General features: G+C 47.5%; 1 protein-coding gene across 2 annotated transcripts in view; it reads right to left on the bottom strand.

Annotated features, from left to right (window-relative positions):
• Positions 1 to 19,461, bottom strand: part of pcdh19 (protocadherin 19) — a 176,735-nt gene that overhangs the window by 116,812 nt on the left and 40,462 nt on the right. For both annotated transcript variants that reach the window (XM_029662401.2, XM_029662402.2), the window contains exons 3-4: positions 6,455 to 6,510; positions 3,467 to 3,639 (exon numbers count right to left, since the gene is read on the bottom strand). In XM_029662401.2, coding sequence (XP_029518261.2) covers positions 3,467 to 3,639; positions 6,455 to 6,510 — 229 coding nt within the window. The remainder of the gene's footprint in view (positions 1 to 3,466; positions 3,640 to 6,454; positions 6,511 to 19,461) is intronic.

Raw genomic sequence — 19,461 nt, 5'->3', positions numbered from 1 at the left:
GGTATATGGCCAATATACTACGGCTAAGGGCTGTTCTTAAGTGCGACGCAACGTGGGGTGCTTGGATACAGCCCTTAGCCGTAGTATATTGGCCATATACCACAAACCACAGAGGTGCCTTATTGCTTTTATAAACTGGTTACCAAAGTAATTAAAGCAGTAAAAATAAATGTTTCTTCATACCTGTGGTCTACAGTCTGATATACCATGGCAGTCAGCCAATCAGCATTCAGGGCTCGAACCACCCAGTTTAAAATTTCACTTCACACACTGACGCCCCTGCTCTGTGCTCTCCCAAGTCTGAGCACCTGTGTTTCCTTTGAGCTGGGTAAACACCCCCAGGTGCATACAGTACTAGCACACAGGTCTGTGCCAGTTTCTATCCACCTACTGCTCTCTCGCTCTCTCATTCTCCATCCTTTTTTGTTCTCTCTCTCTCTCTCTATCGCGGTCTATAGCCCTATCTTTCATTCACTCTCAATTAAATAAAATATAATTACATTTCTTCACAGGTCCGTGCCAGTTCTCACTACCTTTCTCTCACACACACACCCTCTCTTTCAATTCAATTTCAATTTAAGGGCTTTATTGGCATGGGGAACATATGTTTACATTGCCGAAGCAAATTAAATAGATAATAAACAAAAGTGAAATAAACAATAAAAAATTAACAGTAAACATTACACTCACAAAAGTTTCAAAAGAGTAAAGACATTTCAAATGTCAGTGATGTAATGAAGTGCAAATATAGTTTGTATTTACAATGGTGTTTGTTCTTCACTGGTTGTCCTTTTCTTGTGGCAACAGGTTACACATCCTGCTGCTGTGATTGCACACTGTGGTGTTTCACCCAATAGATATGGGAGTTTATCAAAATTGGATTTGTTTTCAAATTCTTTGTGGGTCTGTGGAACCTGAGAGAAACGTGTCTCTAATATGGTCATAGATTTGGCAGGAGTTTAGGAAGTGCAGCTCAGATTACACCTCATTTTGTGGGCAGGGTGCACATAGCTTGTCTTCTCTTGAGAGGCAGGTCTGCCTACGGCGGCCTTTCTCAATAGCAAGGCAGTATTCACTGAGTCTATACATAGTCAAAGCTTTTCTTAAGTTTGGGCCAGTCACAGTGGTCAGGTATTCTGCCACTGTGTACTCACTATTTAGGGCCAAATAGTATTCTAGTTAGCTCTGTTTTTTTGTAAATTCTTTCCAATGTGTCAAGTAATTATCTTTTTGTTTTCTCATGATTTGGTTGTGTCTAATTGTGTTGCTGTCCTGGAGCTATGTGAGGTCTGTTTGTGTTTGTGAACAGAGTCCAAGGACCAACTTGCTTAGGGGTCTCTTCTCCAGGTTAATGTATCTGTAGCTGATGACTTTGTTATGGAAGTTTTGGTTAATCGCTTCCTTTTAGGTAGTCTTTAATAGTTGATTCTAAGATTTGTATTTGATCATGTATATGTTTTTGCTGTTTGTTCTATGTTATAGAGCCAAAAAGATTGGAGAAGTAGTTCATCCATACATCTCTGTTTTTTAATAGATAACTCTTCCTGTTGTTGTTTCTTTAGAGTTTTCCAATTTCCGAAGAAGTTGTTAGATTCTATGGATTCTTCAATTACATTGAGTTGATTTCGACGTGCTTTTCCTTCGTTTTCCATAGTGTATTTCTGTATTGTTTTAGGAATTCACCATAGTGAAGGCGTAGGCTCAGGTTTTCTGGGTCTCTATGTTTTTGGTTTGATAGGTTTCTCAATTTCTTTCTTAGGTTTTTGCATTCTTCACCAAACTATTTCTCTCTTTTTTCCCCTATCCATGTCCCTCCCTCTCACACTCAGTCCCTTTCTCGCTCTCCCTCTACCCCTCCATCTCCCTCCCTCTCACGCTCAGTCCCTTTCTCGTTCTCCCTCTACCCCTCCATCTCCCTCCCTCTCACGCCCAGTCCCTTTCTCGCTCTCCTTCTACCCCTCCATCTCCCTCCCTCTCACGCTCAGTCCCTTTCTCGTTCTCCCTCTACCCCTCCATCTCCCTCCCTCTCACGCCAGTCCCTTTCTCGCTCTCCTTCTACCCCTCCATCTCCCTCCCTCTCACGCTCTGTCCCTTTCTCGCTCTCCCTCTACCCCTCCATCTCCCTCTCTCTCACGCTCTGTCCCTTTCTCGTTCTCCTCTACCCTCCATCTCCCTCCCTCTCACGCCCAGTCCCTTTCTCGCTCTCCTTCTACCCCTCCATCTCCCTCCCTCTCACGCCCAGTCCCTTTCTCGCTCTCCTTCTACCCCTCCATCTCCCTCCCTCTCACGCCCAGTCCCTTTCTCGCTCTCCTTCTACCCCTCCATCTCCCTCCCTCTCACGCTCTGTCCCTTTCTCGCTCTCCCTCTACCCCTCCAAATCCCTCCCTCTCACACTCATTCCCTCTCACCCCCACCCCCTTTCTCTATGACACTTATCCACATAAGCTCCCCATCTCCACCACTCTAGAACCATGGAACCAGGAACCACTAACTGACTAGCAGTAATGAAGAACGAACATGACCCCTTCTACTTCCCCTGCCAGGGATTCTGATGTGTCGTTAAACTGTGGAAGTCGGCAAAGAAACATCAACATTAATTCCTCCGCTAAATGATCCTGCTGAATAATGTATGAGAGAGGTTACAACGATATGTAGAGCCCCCCCCACCCACCCACCTTCCACCTTTGTCAGCCTAATTGCTCTTGCTATCCGCCATTCAAGCGCCTCAGAAGTCTACTGCCGATGAATACTGCCAGACAGACATGGCTAGGCCTACTATCAGGCAATAATGTTACCGGAGCCTTGTATCAAAGGCTGCCCTGGCTGGGAGGGATCCCTCTACATTAGCACGGGGACTTCAAAGGAAAGTACTGAGGTATTCACACAGATCTGAGGGCCCTTGTCTGAAAGTGGGCATAATGCTCTGCTTGGTGTAAACACACAGATACACACTTAGAAATATAATTAATTATACATTTCAATTTTACACTTTGGTCATTTAATAGACACTCTTATCCAGAGGGACTTACAGTCAGTGCATTCAACTAAGGTAGATAAACAACCACATATGACAGTCAAAGCCAGTAAAAGGTTCCTGGGAGAATGGCGTTGTGGTTGAAGTGTTCTGGTGGTTGTCAGACATGAACATGATCACTGCCAGTTGAATTCTTATTCTATGGACACACACACACACACACACACACACACACACACACACACACACACACACACACACACACACACACACACACACACACACACACATACACACACACACACACACACACACACACACACACAAAGGTCTCTCAGGCTTAAGTAGGAGTGGGCATAATGTACAGCTTAAAGGTGCTCTGGGTGGCAGTGTAAACCATAACACACAGTTTCCGAGTGGGAATTCTTATTCTAACAATAAGGGATGAATGATGAGTAACACACACAGCTTTCCACACACCTTTTCTCCTACCTTGGTCGGGCAGCTGGCAGACGTTGGGGGGCACGGTCATATTGAGCACATCGTTGACAGCCGTGTCTATGTAGTGGCCTCTCTGGACGTCGTGCTCACTGTCCGTCTGGTCGCTCTCCTCGTGCCCGCTGTCCTTCAGACTATTGCCCTCCAGGTCCTTGAATGTCGATGTGCTACAGAGGGAAGGAGGGAAGGAGAGGAGGAGAGAATGTTGATTTCCTGTCACATCAACTTCAATCAGAAGCTCTCTCCTTTCTCCTTCAGCACCTCTCCCCCTCCATCTCTCTCTTTGTAGATCTATTTTTTTGCTTTTCTTTCTTTGCTTTATTACATCTTTCTCAATCTTTTCCCCTTTTCACTCTTTCCTCCTTGACTTCTAAATGAACGTGTCTCTCTGCATCCTTCGCTCTCACACAGCTCTCGAGGCACTGGGAACGTTGACACAAGGAGAGAGATGGTAGGCATCTTCAGGAGGACTCCTCTTAACTCTGGCCTCGGCTGTATAAAGGGCACAACTTCACAGCCGTCCACATTTTATTAGTGTAGGGAACAGAACCTTGCTACTCCTGCAGTAGTCGGAGGGTGGGGATTGTGATGTTGGTGGTGGAGGCACAGATAAACTCTGTTGGGGCTTTTTGGGATTAAGAGGCCATTTTTTTACTGGGCTGATAGCGGAGCAGAGAGGCTGCAGGCTGTTTCTAAAAGGGACAGCGTGGGGGCCGATGCACTGACTTCAAGGGCATCGCTAGTGTGAACCGTTGTGACTTTAAAGACCCACTCTGGGTATTGACGGAGGTTTTTATCATTTAAATTGATGAGATTATTACATACCCATTGATTCATTAAGAATATCACTTGTAAATGAGAGAAGAGAAGAAAAGAGAAGGAAAGAGAAGGCCCATCCCTCAGCTTTATAGCAAACCAAGTGTCATAGCTGCCGTTGTGTTGTTTTTCAAAAAAAGGAGTGGGCCTTTAAAATGGGATGCAATCAATCACTCTCTACTGTTCAATCAAAGGGGTATAGAAAATGCTATGCGCACATACAGTATGTGCACAGATTGCATCTGTCTTGTTTGGGGCTTACAGCCTATAGAGGCAGGGGAGAAAGGCCATCAGCAGCTGTATAGTACATGCATGAATTCCATTCATTTGATTGCCAGCCCATTGGAACAAATTGTGCGAGGCAAACAAGACTGGTATTGAGGGAGGGGGTGAATGTATACTTGTACATGTAGCAGAGTGAGAGAGGAAAGAGAAGAGAAGGAAAGAGAAGAAAAGGAAAGAGAAGAGAAGGAAAGAGAAGAGAAGGAAAGAGAATGAAAGAGAAGAGAAGGAAAGAGAAGGAAATGAAAGAGAAGAGAAGGAAAGAGAAGAGAATGAAAGAGAAGGGAAGGAAAGAGAAGAGAAGGAAATAGAAGAGAAGGAAAGAGAAGAAAAGGAAAGAGAAGAGAAGAGAAGAGAAGAGAAGCAAAGAGAAGGAAATGAAAGAGAAGAGAAGGAAAGACAAGAGAAGTAAATAGAAGATAAGTAAATAGAGGAGAAGGAAAGATAAGTAAATAGAAGAGAAGGAAATAGAGGAGAAGGAAAGAGAAGAGAAGGAAAGAGAAGGAAATAGAAGAGACGGAACAAGGAGAGAAGCAAAGGGAAGGAAAGAGAAGAGAAGAGAAGGAAGTAGAAGAGAAGGGAAGAGAAGGAAATAGAAGAGAAGAGAAGGAAAGAGAAAGAAATAGAAGAGAAGGAACGAGGAGAGAAGCAAAGAGAAGGAAGTAGAAGAGAAGAGAAGAGAAGGAAATATAATAGAAGAGAAGGAAAGAGAAGGAAATAGAAGAGAAGGAAAGAGGAGAGAAGGAAAGAGAAGAGAAGAGAAGGAAGTAGAAGAGAAGGGAAGGGAAGAGAAGGAGATAGAATGAAAGAGAAGGAAAGAGAAGAGAATGAAATAGAAGAGGAAAGAGAAGAGAATGAAATAGAAGAGAAGGGAAGAGAAGAGAGAAGGAAAGAAAAGAGAAGAGAAAATAAATAGTAGCAGCAGCAGTTCCCTTCTTTCCTGTGAGAAGCCTGCCTGGGAAAAGGAGAGAGAGAAGGAGTGCAGTGGTGGTAATGATGGCTCTACATCTCTCTGATGTTATCAGTGTTATGGCATCTGTCCCAGACCACAGGCCCACATGCTCCTAGGGGGGATAACTTTGTAGTGTGCTGCAGAGGCGCCTCTCAGGCGCTTTGTTTACATAAACACAGGGAATCTCAAATGGGGATGGGCTCAAACAAAGGGAAGTTGGAATGTTCCATAGCTGCAGGTAGAAAGGGGGAATTATAGTCCTGCCCCCCCCCCCCCCCCCACCCACCCCCCGAATCGCTGCAGGCCGTTATTAGGGTTGTCTACACTACCACCCTCAGAACCACTAACTCCCCTAATATCCTGCTTCAGGTGGACTCAGGAATGCACTATTACTAATACCTCACAAAGACAACACTTGTGCTCAGCTCAATGTTCTCAAAATGGCAGACAAATTAACTTCATTATTGGTACTTTCGTAACAGCATTGAGCGGATATATTTTTATACACTGAGATCTAACTGTGCTGCGAACCTCTTGCAGTATTGAAATCACTTTCCTGGCAAAAATGTTATTTGATTTCTTTAATCTTATTTATTGTGATGTGTAAGTTGTTTTAAGAGCCGCGATTTAGCAGGAGTTTTTCATAATTGCTTAATGTGCAAGATGGATAATTGTTTTTAATGAGAATGGGTAGAATTATTCATGATGTGAAGATAGAGAGTCATAAAGGTGACCTAACAGAACAGGGAGGGAACATTTTAGAGTTTAATTCCAAATTATATTCTTGATTCTGTCAATTTGTATCGAATACACAGAACAAACACTGATTTTAACAACATGCGCACTCATGCATTTGCAGCCAAAACCATCAGACAATTATGGATCACAATGATTGATAGCGAAAATCATAAAATTGTCTAATCGAGAAGTACCTTTTGATAAGGTGTGCTCGGCTGTTTACGTAGCTGGAGTCGATATAGTTCTCCGTCTATAACAGAAGATTGGGGGAGGAGGGGAAGAGGAGAAAGAGGGGGAAGAGGGGGGGAGGGAGAAAAAACACAGAAGAGATGCATTTAATTACGTAGGGAACCAAATAATGTTACACCGGTAATTGCCTTTCAATATACATTTTATTTTACACAAAGGGCTGGTGAGCGAGCCTCTGCTTTCAAAGGCAGAAACCATTCTCTTTCAAAGCACACCCAGGGAGACAGGGAGAGAGAAAGGCAGACTAGGAGCTGAGAGAGCTGAGGAAAGTGCTGCAGTGAGCAGGGCCTCTCCTCCCTCCCACCCTGCTTCCATCCTCTCCCTCCCTCCGTCAGACCACAGTCTTCAAAATGGGATCATTAGGGAGGACAGTGCATCACGCAGAGAGATAGAGCGAGAGAGAGGAGGAAGAGAAGTTTCCCTTTTTTCTCCTCTCTAGATCTCTCTTTCTCCTCAACCACTTTTGAGCAGATTGGAATCTATAAATATTAAATAAATAAAAGTGTGGAAAGAAGAAATTAAGAGCGTACCAGGGGGAATCTTAACTTTCGGCAATAGCAGATAAAAATCCAGCACTGAAGAATCTGCATATGATGGATCTCTGACCCACATAGTTCCAAGGCATCATGCGTTTAACTTTTTAACTTCACACATATTTATAGAAAGAGGTTGAGGGAGAGGGGAGCTCTGACAGCGGAGAGAGAGGACGTTGAGGCATCCCCTTGTGTCTGGTGAGAATCTACTCAGTAAAAGGAATCCAGCATTCAACATAAAAAATAAAGTCCCCCAACATTTATAGAGGACTGCTTTAAGTGAGTTAGAGAGGAGAGTACTGACAGGGGAGAGAGGGGACATTGAACAGGTAGTCTTTTGTGCTTGGCCAACATCCACTCACATCCAGATAACATGTCAAGGGGGTATCAAAGGCACTCTCAAAGGACATCCCCAGGGGGCCCATAAAAAACTCCATGACCTGACCCTTTCAACAGACTTTGATAATATGGAATTGTTTTCCTGTGGGAAGAGGGAGAAATTCCTCTCATGGACTCATTACATCCCAGATAAAGGGATAGAGAGACCGAGTCAATGGCTCCCATCCGGTGAGGAAGTGTTACTTCTCAAACATCCTGAAAAAAAGAGTCACCCCTAGATGAATGAGGTTAATGCAGGCGGTGGAGTGAACTCACTGATTATCAATTGAGGGACACTTCTTGCCGGCTCGGCCCTGCTGTTCACGGGAGCAGGGAGCCGTGTGCAACGCTGAGGCAGTGAGGCAGCAACGCAGGGTGACCAAACAGATTTGGATTAAAAATGCCACTTGAGTTTTGCTTTCACCTTGTTAGACGGTGAAACCTAATCCCCACCCTCTCCAGTTGAACCTGTGTAGGTTGAGGCAGAAACCACAATGCAGAAGAGAGAGAGAGGCTTTTGATGGTCTTTATTGAGACATCCTGACTGACTTAAAAACACCCCATCAAACATGCCCCCACCCTTCATTAAAAAGCAAAGAGAGAGGGGGGGTTTAATGTTACCTGTGGGAAATAGCACCCTGTGACCCAAAATGTTTTATTGATTTTTTATTTAACTAGGCAAGTCAGTTAAGAACAAATTCTTATTTACAATGACAACCTAGGAACAGTGGGTTAGCTGCCTTGTTCAGGGGCAGAACAACAGATGTCATCTCGGGGATTCGATCTAGCAACCTTTCGGTTACTGGCCCAACGCTCTAACCACTAGGCCACCTGCCGCCCCAAAATAGCACCCTGTGACCCCGTTGTGGTCTTTGAAACAATGGAACAGCTTGTTAATGCTAGGTAAATGCATGTGTCTGTGTTTGTTTTACTCTTTAGTAACCCTGGAATTATCTCCCTGAACTTCAAATACAAACACAATACAGCATTATCATAAATATCATAAAGGTATCAGCGCTAGCATTGTTCTTAGAGGAACTCCCATGCTTTAACAAAGTACTGTATTTTAGTTCACAGAAGTGTAAAGTAAGTAAGTAGCCTTGTCTTGTGTGAGCCAGAACAGCTCATAGGCCAGGAGCCTATCTCCTGTTTCTGTTGCATGAGTCAGCTGGATGTACAAGTAAACCCCCTGAACAGGACACTAGTCTATCACAAGGCCTTACCCCCAATCTATCTCCTTGATGCTGAATGCCAAACAGAGACACATCAGGTCCCATTTTTATCGTGTTTGGTATGACTCATTCAGGGACAATCTCAGGGCAGAGGCCACTAATTTCAGACCGCAAATTAGGGGGATTTTCTGATATAGGCATGTCTTGATATCACGTTACATCCATTGATGCTCACCATTTGTCCGTGGACTTTTCTTTCGCGTAGGGCACAACAGTTGTAGAGAACTGTAGCATTGTAGCTAAGCCTAACCCTAACCCTTTGCCTAACCTTAATCTCATTCTGTTATTAACATACCACGCTAATTTGTAATCCTAACCTGCTATGTAACCAGCTCTCATAACACCTGAACCAGCCGATGGCAGGTATCAATGAGTGTTTCCTGATATCAGGCAACACCCTCATAAAGTAACACCCCAAATTGTGGTCTGCAATTACACCAGTTGGTGTAATTAAGTTGGTGGCATCTTAATTGGGGAGAACAGGCTCATAGTAATGACTGGAGTGTAAACGCGGGCCACAATTTAGGGTGTTTCTTTATGTGGGTGTTGGGTTCCAGGTAAAACCCTTTCCACAAAGGGTTCTACATGGAACCCAAATGTGTTGTACCTGGAAACAAAAAGGGTTCCACCTGGAACCAAATAGGGTTATCCTACAGGGACAGCTGAAGAACACTTTTGGAACCATTTTTTCTAAGAATGTACAACAGGTCTATTTAATTCATTAGTTAGTTCATTAGTTAGTTAATTAGTTCATTAGAAAAGAAGTGGAGGGCACTCAACCAATGTGAGTAAAGGTGCAACCATTACATTTGATAGGGCACAATGCTCGCTCACCATTCATTTTTTATTTATTTAAACAACTATTAAAAGCTTAGGTCATTTAAAAATGATCTGAAAACTAAGCATCTCAATAAATAACACAAATTCCAGTCTGAAGTTATGCTTTGAAATAATTTCCCAGGTGTTTTTTGTCACACTCCCTTCTTAATGAGTCCTTGTGTATCAGAGATGGAAACAGAAGAGGCACGTACGTGTTTCTGGGAGTCGTAGCTTTCAGGAATGGGGTCATAATATTTAGCTTAAACCATTCAAATTCTAGAGCCACATTCATATGAAGACAAAATTATCAACATGCCACATAGGCGCAAGAAACCTTGAGGAACCACACTATAGACAACCAAAATAGTGCTCCTCAATTTGGAACTGAAATTTGGATTTTGGCAGGGATTTTTTTGCAGACTTTAATTCATTTTCATAATTCAACCACCAGTCTAAATTAGTAAACGGGTCTGTTCTGGCCCGCAGGCCGCCAGTTGAATAGCCCTGGTGTACTACAATGGTTAATTGTACACCAATGTAAGCCACAGTTGTTATTGTGGGTTAAATGTCTTGTTTATTCCACCGCCTCTGTCTAGTGGACTAGGCCTGCCAAAATACCTTCAATCACAGGCCAAATAAGGCCATTGTTTGTCGTCTCACCTCCACACTGGCTAATTACCTCTGGAGTGAGATAATATTGTAATTAGTGAAGACGGCAGGGCAGGCGGCCTCCTGATTGAGATTTGAGAGATGACGATGCATCTGGACGCACTGAAGGTTAGCGGTTAGCTGCGGCGGGCCGCTTTTACCCCTCCGTCTAATTAAACTTTAACTCATTGTTATCAAGGAGATAATTAGTAAAAAGCCATTTTAATTAACATTTTATTAGCTGCCCTTAATTCAGAGCGCACCATGGCGTGTTTGCTCGACAAGCAGTGGATAGAGAACAAAACTCCTTTGTTCCTGTCCGGCTTGACTCCATTAATATCAAACGTAATTGGGTGTTTGCAATTATTTTTGCTAGTCTTACCAGGGTTGGACGTGTATGCACTGTATGTAGATATATAAATATATATCATATCATGTGTTTTTTTGGTGTAGCGCGCCACCTGTGCTCCACTTCGGTCCCAGTGAGCACTCATTAAAATGTCTTGATCTCCATCTAGCCCGGGCATTCAGTGAGAAGCTAATGAACATGTATGGTGGAAGTAACAAGGGGAAAACTTTATTAAAGAGATACACATTTCCTGATGAATCTTACTCTGGATCGAGCCCTGTAATTGGTTTGGAATAGCAAGCACGGCATTGAATGTAGTCCAGAGAGGAGTGATGGAGCATAGTCCCGAGAAGGGTGGTGGAGGGTAGTCCCGAGAGGAGTGGTGGAGGGTAGTCCCGAGAGGGGTGGTGGAGGGTAGTCCCGAGAGGAGTGGTGGAGGGTAGTCCCGAGAGGGGTGGTGGAGGGTAGTCCCGAGAGGAGTGGTGGAGTGTAGTCCCGAGAGGGGTGGTGGAGGGTAGTCCCGAGAGGAGTGGTGGAGTGTAGTCCCGAGAGGGGTGGTGGAGGGTAGTCCCGAGAGGGGTGGTGGAGGGTAGTCCCGAGAGGAGTGGTGGAGTGTAGTCCAGAGAGGGTTGGTGGAGTGTAGTCCCGAGAGGGGTGGTGGAGTGTAGTCCCGAGAGGGTGGTGAAGCGTAGTCCCTAGAGGAGTGGTGGAGCGTAGTCCGAGAGGGGTGGTGGAGGGTAGTCCCGAGAGGGGTGGTGGAGTGTAGTCCCGAGAGGGTGGTGGAGGGTAGTCCCTAGAGGAGTGATGGAGCATAGTCCCGAGAGGGGTGATGGAGGGTAGTCCCTAGAGGAGTGGTGGAGCGTAGTCCAGAGAGGAGTGATGGAGCGTAGTCCCGGGAGGGGTGATGGAGGGTAGTCCCGAGAGGAGTGGTGGAGTGTAGTCCCGAGAGGGGTGGTGGAGTGTAGTCCCGAGAGGGGTGGTGGACGGTAGTCCCGAGAGGGGTGGGGGAGGGTAGTCCCGAGAGGGGTGGTGGAGGGTAGTCCCGAGAGGGGTGGGGGAGGGTAGTCCCGAGAGGGGTGGTGGAGCGTAGTCCCTAGAGGAGTGGTGGAGTGTAGTCCCGAGAGGGGTGGTGGACGGTAATCCCGAGAGGGGTGGTGGAGGGTAGTCCCGAGAGGGGTGGGGGAGGTTAGTCCCGAGAGGGGTGGGGGAGGGTAGTCCTGAGAGGGGTGGTGGACGGTAGTCCCGAGAGGGGTGGTGGAGGGTAGTCCCGAGAGGAGTGGTGGAGCGTAGTCCCGAGAGGGGTGGTGGAGGGTAGTCCCGAGAGGGGTGGTGGAGTGTAGTCCCGAGAGGGGTGGTGGACGGTAGTCCCGAGAGGGGTGGTGGAGGGTAGTCCCGAGAGGGGTGGTGGAGTGTAGTCCCGAGAGGGGTGGTGGAGTGTAGTCCCGAGAGGGGTGGTGGAGGGTAGTCCAGAGGAGTGGTGGAGTGTAGTCCCGAGAGGGGTGGTGGAGGGTAGTCCCGAGAGGGGTGGTGGAGTGTAGTCCCGAGAGGGGTGGTGGAGTGTAGTCCCGAGAGGGGTGGTGGAGGGTAGTCCCGAGAGGGGTGGTGGAGGGTAGTCCCGAGAGGGGTGGTGGAGTGTAGTCCCGAGAGGGGTGGTGGAGTGGAGTCCCGAGAGGGGTGGTGCAGGGTAGTCCCGAGAGGAGTGGTGGAGTGTAGTCCCGAGAGGGGTGGTGGAGGGTAGTCCAGAGGAGTGGTGGAGTGTAGTCCCGAGAGGGGTGGTGGAGGGTAGTCCCAAGAGGAGTGGTGGAGTGTAGCCCGAGAGGGTGGTGCAGGGTAGTCCCGAGAGGAGTGGTGGAGTGTAGTCCTGAGAGGGGTGGTGGAGTGTAGCCCCGAGAGGGGTTGTGCAGGGTAGCCCCGAGAGGAGTGGTGGAGTGTAGTCCTGAGAGGGGTGGTGGAGGGTAGTCCAGAGGAGTGGTGGAGTGTAGTCCCGAGAGGGGTGGTGGAGGGTAGTCCCGAAAGGAGTGGTGGAGTGTAGTCCCGAGAGGGGTGGTGGAGGTTAGTCCCGAGAGGAGTGGTGGAGTGTAGTCCCGAGAGGAGTGGTGGAGGGTAGTCCTGAGAGGAGTGGTGGAAGGTAGTCCCTAGAGGAGCGGTGGAGGGTAGTCATGAGAGGAGTGGTGGAGGGTAGTCCCTAGAGGAGCGGTGGAGGGTAGTCCCTAGAGGAGTGGTGGAGGGTAGTCCCTAGAGTAGAGGTGGAGGATTGTCTTGAGAGGAGTGGTGGAAGGTAGTCCCTAGAGGAGCGGTGGAGGGTAGTCCTGAGAGGAGTGGTGGAAGGTAGTCCCGAGAGGGGTGGTGGAGTGTAGTCCCGAGAGGGTGGTGGAGGGTAGTCCCTAGAGGAGTGATGGAGCATAGTCCCGAGAGGGGTGATGGAGGGTAGTCCCTAGAGGAGTGGTGGAGCGTAGTCCAGAGAGGAGTGATGGAGCGTAGTCCCGGGAGGGGTGATGGAGGGTAGTCCCGAGAGGAGTGGTGGAGTGTAGTCCCGAGAGGGGTGGTGGAGTGTAGTCCCGAGAGGGGTGGTGGACGGTAGTCCCGAGAGGGGTGGGGGAGGGTAGTCCCGAGAGGGGTGGTGGAGGGTAGTCCCTAGAGGAGTGGTGGAGTGTAGTCCCGAGAGGGGTGGTGGACGGTAATCCCGAGAGGGGTGGTGGAGGGTAGTCCCGAGAGGGGTGGGGGAGGTTAGTCCCGAGAGGGGTGGGGAGGGTAGTCCTGAGAGGGGTGGTGGACGGTAGTCCCGAGAGGGGTGGTGGAGGGTAGTCCCGAGAGGAGTGGTGGAGCGTAGTCCCGAGAGGGGTGGGGGAGGGTAGTCCCGAGAGGAGTGATGGAGCGTAGTCCCGAGAGGGGTGGTGGACGGTAGTCCCGAGAGGGGTGGTGGAGGGTAGTCCCGAGAGGGGTGGTGGAGTGTAGTCCCGAGAGGGGGTGGTGGAGTGTAGTCCCGAGAGGGGTGGTGGAGGGTAGTCCAGAGGAGTGGTGGAGTGTAGTCCCGAGAGGGGTGGTGGAGGGTAGTCCCGAGAGGGGTGGTGGAGTGTAGTCCCGAGAGGGGTGGTGGAGGGTAGTCCCGAGAGGGGTGGTGGAGGGTAGTCCCGAGAGGGGTGGTGGAGTGTAGTCCCGAGAGGGGTGGTGGAGTGGAGTCCCGAGAGGGGTGGTGCAGGGTAGTCCCGAGAGGAGTGGTGGAGTGTAGTCCCGAGAGGGGTGGTGGAGGGTAGTCCAGAGGAGTGGTGGAGTGTAGTCCCGAGAGGGGTGGTGGAGGGTAGTCCCAAGAGGAGTGGTGGAGTGTAGCCCCGAGAGGGGTGGTGCAGGGTAGTCCCGAGAGGAGTGGTGGAGTGTAGTCCTGAGAGGGGTGGTGGAGTGTAGCCCCGAGAGGGGTTGTGCAGGGTAGCCCCGAGAGGAGTGGTGGAGTGTAGTCCTGAGAGGGGTGGTGGAGGGTAGTCCAGAGGAGTGGTGGAGTGTAGTCCCGAGAGGGGTGGTGGAGGGTAGTCCCGAGAGGAGTGGTGGAGTGTAGTCCCGAGAGGGGTGGTGGAGGTTAGTCCCGAGAGGAGTGGTGGAGTGTAGTCCCGAGAGGAGTGGTGGAGGGTAGTCCTGAGAGGAGTGGTGGAAGGTAGTCCCTAGAGGAGCGGTGGAGGGTAGTCATGAGAGGAGTGGTGGAGGGTAGTCCCTAGAGGAGCGGTGGAGGGTAGTCCCTAGAGGAGTGGTGGAGGGTAGTCCCTAGAGTAGAGGTGGAGGATTGTCTTGAGAGGAGTGGTGGAAGGTAGTCCCTAGAGGAGCGGTGGAGGGTAGTCCTGAGAGGAGTGGTGGAAGGTAGTCCCTAGAGGAGCGGTGGAGGGTAGTCCCTAGAGTAGAGGTGGAGGATTGTCTTGAGAGGAGTGGTGGAAGGTAGTCCCTAGAGGAGCGGTGGAGGGTAGTCCTGAGAGGAGTGGTGGAGGGAGGGATGATACTTAGGCTCTATGGTGGTTTAGTTATCTACACACTGGGCTACGTCATAAAGACTGCATTTCCCAAAATGCACTGCTTAGTGTTCACCACAAGTCATGTCATCGTAACCCCTTAAAAGAGTGGTATTCCATTTTTTTATTGTTATTATTATTTGTATGGGACAATATACAAATGTTTGTGAGAAAGATCATGTAAAAAAATACTATTTTATTGAGTAAATATATTTATTGGTTTCTTTTCATTTTGATTAAAGATGAAAATGCAATGAATTGAAGGTTATTTGTTGACGTAAATATAGACATGTCCTGATTTTAAGGTTGTCATTAGATTTGGGATGAAAATGTAAATAATAATGTGGTCCCCAGAAATTCTGGTGGAATAAATGCGGTCCCCAGAAATGAGTTATTCTAGGTCTTCTGCCCTCAAAATGATTTTATCTGTCAGTCAACTGTACACTAAAACAGCTTACATGGACCCGTGCTCCCCCAAGGGACTCTATTCATCAGAACAATCAGTGGCAATAAAGTGAGTGCATCCCCACTGGCACAGATGTCAGTTCAACGTCTATTTTTTATTTACATTTGGTTGAGTTGTCAACTAATATGAATTCAACATGAAATCAATAAAATATTTATTGAGGTTGAAAGTTAAATGATGAAATTCCTTTTCTTTGATCCCTTTTTGCAAATGCAATCAGTTTCCCACATTGATTCAATATCACCGCATGGAATTTTGTTGAAATGACATGGAAAAAATGTTGATTCAGTGGGTTTCCTCTATTATCACATAGGCAAACACAAAACAGAAAGGTGCACAACCTTGCCTAGTGCATTGATAAGGAGGCACTCTGGAGAGGGTCGCTCTGAGGGTGAAAACGGACAGATACATTAGCAGGGTGGCTTCCTGTAAAGAAATGTACCGTCCGCCCCCGTCCACCTCTACCTACTGTAGATGACAGCCTTTCAAAATCCAGAGGAGAACATGTCAATATTTCTTGCTCTGAGGTTGAGTTTCAGGCCGATGGAGGATGAGGAGAGGCCCGCTTAACTACAGCGAGGCCACCGCAAATGATACTTAATCAGGTTGGATAATGTGTTGTTGTGATCTGAGTGGCCCCAGTTTGACGACCGGAGTTACTCTATCCCCGTAATTATTGTCCTGTTTCGTCTGGAGAAGAGGAGGACAGGAGGTTTACAGCGTTTTGGGGAGTTAAACAAGAGGGGGACATTTTTCAGTTGCCGTGTGACTGATAGGTGGTGTCATAGTGAAAGGGGAGATGGAGGGAGGGAATGAGGGAGGAGGGAGATAGGTGGTGTCATAGTGAAAGGGGAGATGGAGGGAGGGAATGAGGGAGGAGGGAGATAGGTGGTGTCATAGTGAAAGGGGAGATGGAGGGAGGAGGGAGTAGGGAGATAGGTGGTGTCATAGTGAAAGGGGAGATGGAGGGAGGGAATGAGGGAGGAGGGAGATAGGTGGTGTCATAGTGAAAGGGGAGATGGAGGGAGGGAATGAGGGAGGAGGGAGATAGGTGGTGTCATAGTGAAAGGGGAGATGGAGGGAGGGAATGAGGGAGGAGGGAGATAGGTGGTGTCATAGTGAAAGGGGAGATGGAGGGAGGGAATGAGGGAGGAGGGAGATAGGTGACACTTTACCCCCAAGGAGTCTTCTCTATCTCCTAGCCCTCTTGCTCCAACCCTAAAGGCCTCCACATTTCTCCTCGATTCCTCCCTCGATTCCTCCCGTGAAGGGGGCACTAGTGGGATCCTCCTCTGTGGCGCTCTTACTCCCGCAGCAGAGAGAGGAAAAGCAATCTCCCCGCTTAGTAGCTGCCGTGAGATTTGATTTGTCTTCCTTCCCAGTGTGACAATTGGTTCCGTAGTACGAATGCAAGTGTATTCATTGTATATGGGGGTGAGAGAAAGAGAGAGAGAGAGAGAGAGAGAGAGAGAGAGAGAGAGAGAGAGAAGGAAAGGACGGGTTGGGAGCAGACTAACACCAGGCCAGTTCAGAAGGTGTCAGGAAAATAGAAAAGAGAGATAACAGATGATAGAAATCTTGTCACACCACCTCCTCAGCAATTTCTGTTTTTATTATTTTTTTTATCACTGCCGAGTCCCGATACATCAACCAATGCAATTAGCATTTACACAAGGGAGGGATGCAAAAAAAAAAGTGGACTAATTGAAGCACCACACTTTCGCCGCAAATTATTAATTATTGTGCCGTGTCCTTGTTTTCGGCGCTGTAGATAAAATGGCCATTAGTTTGCCATTTAATTCCTTTCAGAAGAGCGAAACCCTTAACTCAAATGACTAAAACCTTGCTGGGACTTGGTTGCAATGGGGAGTTGAGTGAGTGGTGATAAATAAAAAGGTGGCAGTGAGGTCTGGAAAGAGGAGCGCTCCATGTCTGTCATGGATGCAGGCCTCTAATCCTGTCAAGTTGTTGTGCAGACACACTCGGCCGAGGCTGTATCACTTTAGTGAGTCACACAGCCTCTGGCTGCACCATTCCTTCTACACTACATCTATAAATAAGAAAATAGTCCAACATCATCAACGTAGAAAAAACATGAACTTCCTCAATTAAAACGGATTGATGGCGTTCCATCGGGCTTATTTTCACGCCTGATTTGGTCCTTCACACTCTCGGTCTGCAGTCTCAGTGTTGACTCATCTTATAGCAGGGCTTACTCATAGGGTCCCTTGAGTCCCGGGAAGGACATTTTGTTTATATCCTCTTCCGCAGGAAGGGGACAGCTCGTAGGGATCAGTGAGAGAGAGGGGTGTGTGTGTGTGTGTGTGTGTGTGTGTGTGTGTGTGTGTGTGTGTGTGTGTGTGTGTGTGTGTGTGTGTGTGTGTGTGTGTGTGTGTGTGTGTGTGTGTGTGTGTTTGTGTGCGTATGGTTATGGTTGTGCAGCCTCTCATCCTACACCCTGCTCTTGCACATTCTGATCGTGAAAAGAAATACTCACCCTTAAGCCTCTCACACTCTCTCTGTCACGCAAGTCTCTCTCTCTCTTCCCCTCTCCAAAAAACGCTGCTCTGACAAACTCTGATTTGCATGCCTGTTTTGCCACCCCCGCCACCACTGCTACTGCTGACGCCACAACAGACCTGCTACTGTAGAACCCCTAACCAGCTCAGATTTGCTCTGTGTGGCACTACCCATGACAACACACCAGACCACCATAGCACCTGGTAGGAGTGGGAGTTATGCAGTGTTTACCAACGAGAGAGGGTGGAAACGCTCATCTACATTGTATGGGTTGCTAATATCCCGCCTTTACCACACACACACACACACACACTTATAGAATTTCCTATTGATGCTGTACCATTTTCTAGGCTATAGATTTCCCTCTTCCGTCAGAGAAGCCCAGCCCCCTCAGGGAAGCTCAACAGGGGGAAAGAGCGCCTGAGGCACCACACCCATGGAACTAGTGGATGAGACTACACATTCTCTTTCTGAAGTCTGCCATATGATGAATACAAGGGTTAGAGTTGTTACCATTTAATGTCAACCAGCAAACTGAAATTACGGCCGATCTATGGTGACAAGAGGGCACGTCTGACAAATAACCTGCCACGTCCTCCACATCATTTCACTTCATCACCTGTCAATTCAGCCCCCAAAATCAAATTGCTCCAATTGGGAATCAATCTTATTATGAAAGTGAGCGAGGAGGGAATGTAGTAATGGCTTTCTGAAAGCTGAGCTAAGAAATGCAGTTTCCCAGTTCTTTGTGTCAGCAGGCACTGTGGTAGTGCTACTATGTTCACACAGAGAGACTGTGTCCCAAACTGTACTATATTCCCTATATAGTGCACTACTTTTGACCATGGCCCATAGGGCTCTTGTATATATATATATATAATATGACATTTGTAATGTCTTTACTGTTTTGAAACTTCTGTATGTGTAATGTTTACTGTTCATTTTTGTTGTTTTTCACCTTATATATTCACTTTGTATGTTGTCTACCTCACTTGCTTTGGCAATGTTAACACATGTTTCCCATGCCAATAAAGCCCTTGAATTGAATTGAATTGAATTGAGAGAGAGAGAGAGATTGAGAGAGAGACAGAGACAGAGGAGAGAAAGACAGTGAGAGACAGAGAGAGAGAGAGAGGCTTGCCCTTTGATCCTGTGATAGTGTAAAGCCATAATAGCCAGCCCAGGCTATAACATCCCAGTCAGGCCTGTATAAGCTTGGTCTCCTTCGGCTCCATTTGTGTGCAAGTGAGTGGAGATGTGATTAATTATACATACATTAATAGCAAAAGTATGAATAATTCATGAGGTCGTCAAACGTCAAAGCTACTTTCCCTCCCTTTCAGAGTGATGAAAAGATTTTTAATAATAGACCCCCGTCCAGAAGTCTGTTGCTGCATTCCAGAGGACGGGGCTGAGAGGGTTTGTTTCAGCCTGATCTTGTTGTTGTCTTACTAGAGAGAAGCATTGTTCTAGCCCACCGCACCCAGTCAGAGAGAGTTGGAGAGGAGTGGAATAGCACCTGTGTTGTGCTTTGTCCGTGTACCTGCCTTTGTGGTAAAATGCAAATGAGACGAAGACAATGTATCCACTGAGTAGCAGGTTACCAGTGTAACATCACGTTCAGTAGAGTCATGCCATTGACATAGAGAGCAGGGAGGATGGGGAACCGTGGTTACATTTGAGACTTGTGTGTGTCAAGTGTGTTAAGAAAATAAGTGTGTGTGCGTGTTTGTGTGTGCTGTTGGGTGTGTGTGTGTGTGTATGTTTGTGTGTCAGCGTGTGCCTTTTTTAAAGCTATCTATTATGCCCGTCTGTCTTGAGCGAAATCCTGAAGGAATGGGTCGAGATTAAGATTTGGGGTTTTACATACTAAAAAGGGGAAGGAGAAAAAACTTGGCTATCACGTACAAGCTTTTTCAAAGGGATGAATCAGCTTGCTTTTCTCTTAAGCCTGTGGAACCTAATCAAACTCAAATAGAGGGAACTTCCCCTGAGGCAGTCCCAGGGGATTTCCC

This window comes from Oncorhynchus nerka, linkage group LG6 (genome assembly GCF_034236695.1).
Source record: "Oncorhynchus nerka isolate Pitt River linkage group LG6, Oner_Uvic_2.0, whole genome shotgun sequence".
NCBI classification, from domain to species: domain Eukaryota; kingdom Metazoa; phylum Chordata; class Actinopteri; order Salmoniformes; family Salmonidae; genus Oncorhynchus; species Oncorhynchus nerka.
Note: the sequence above shows the minus strand (reverse complement) of the source record. Positions and strands in the feature narration are given on the sequence as shown.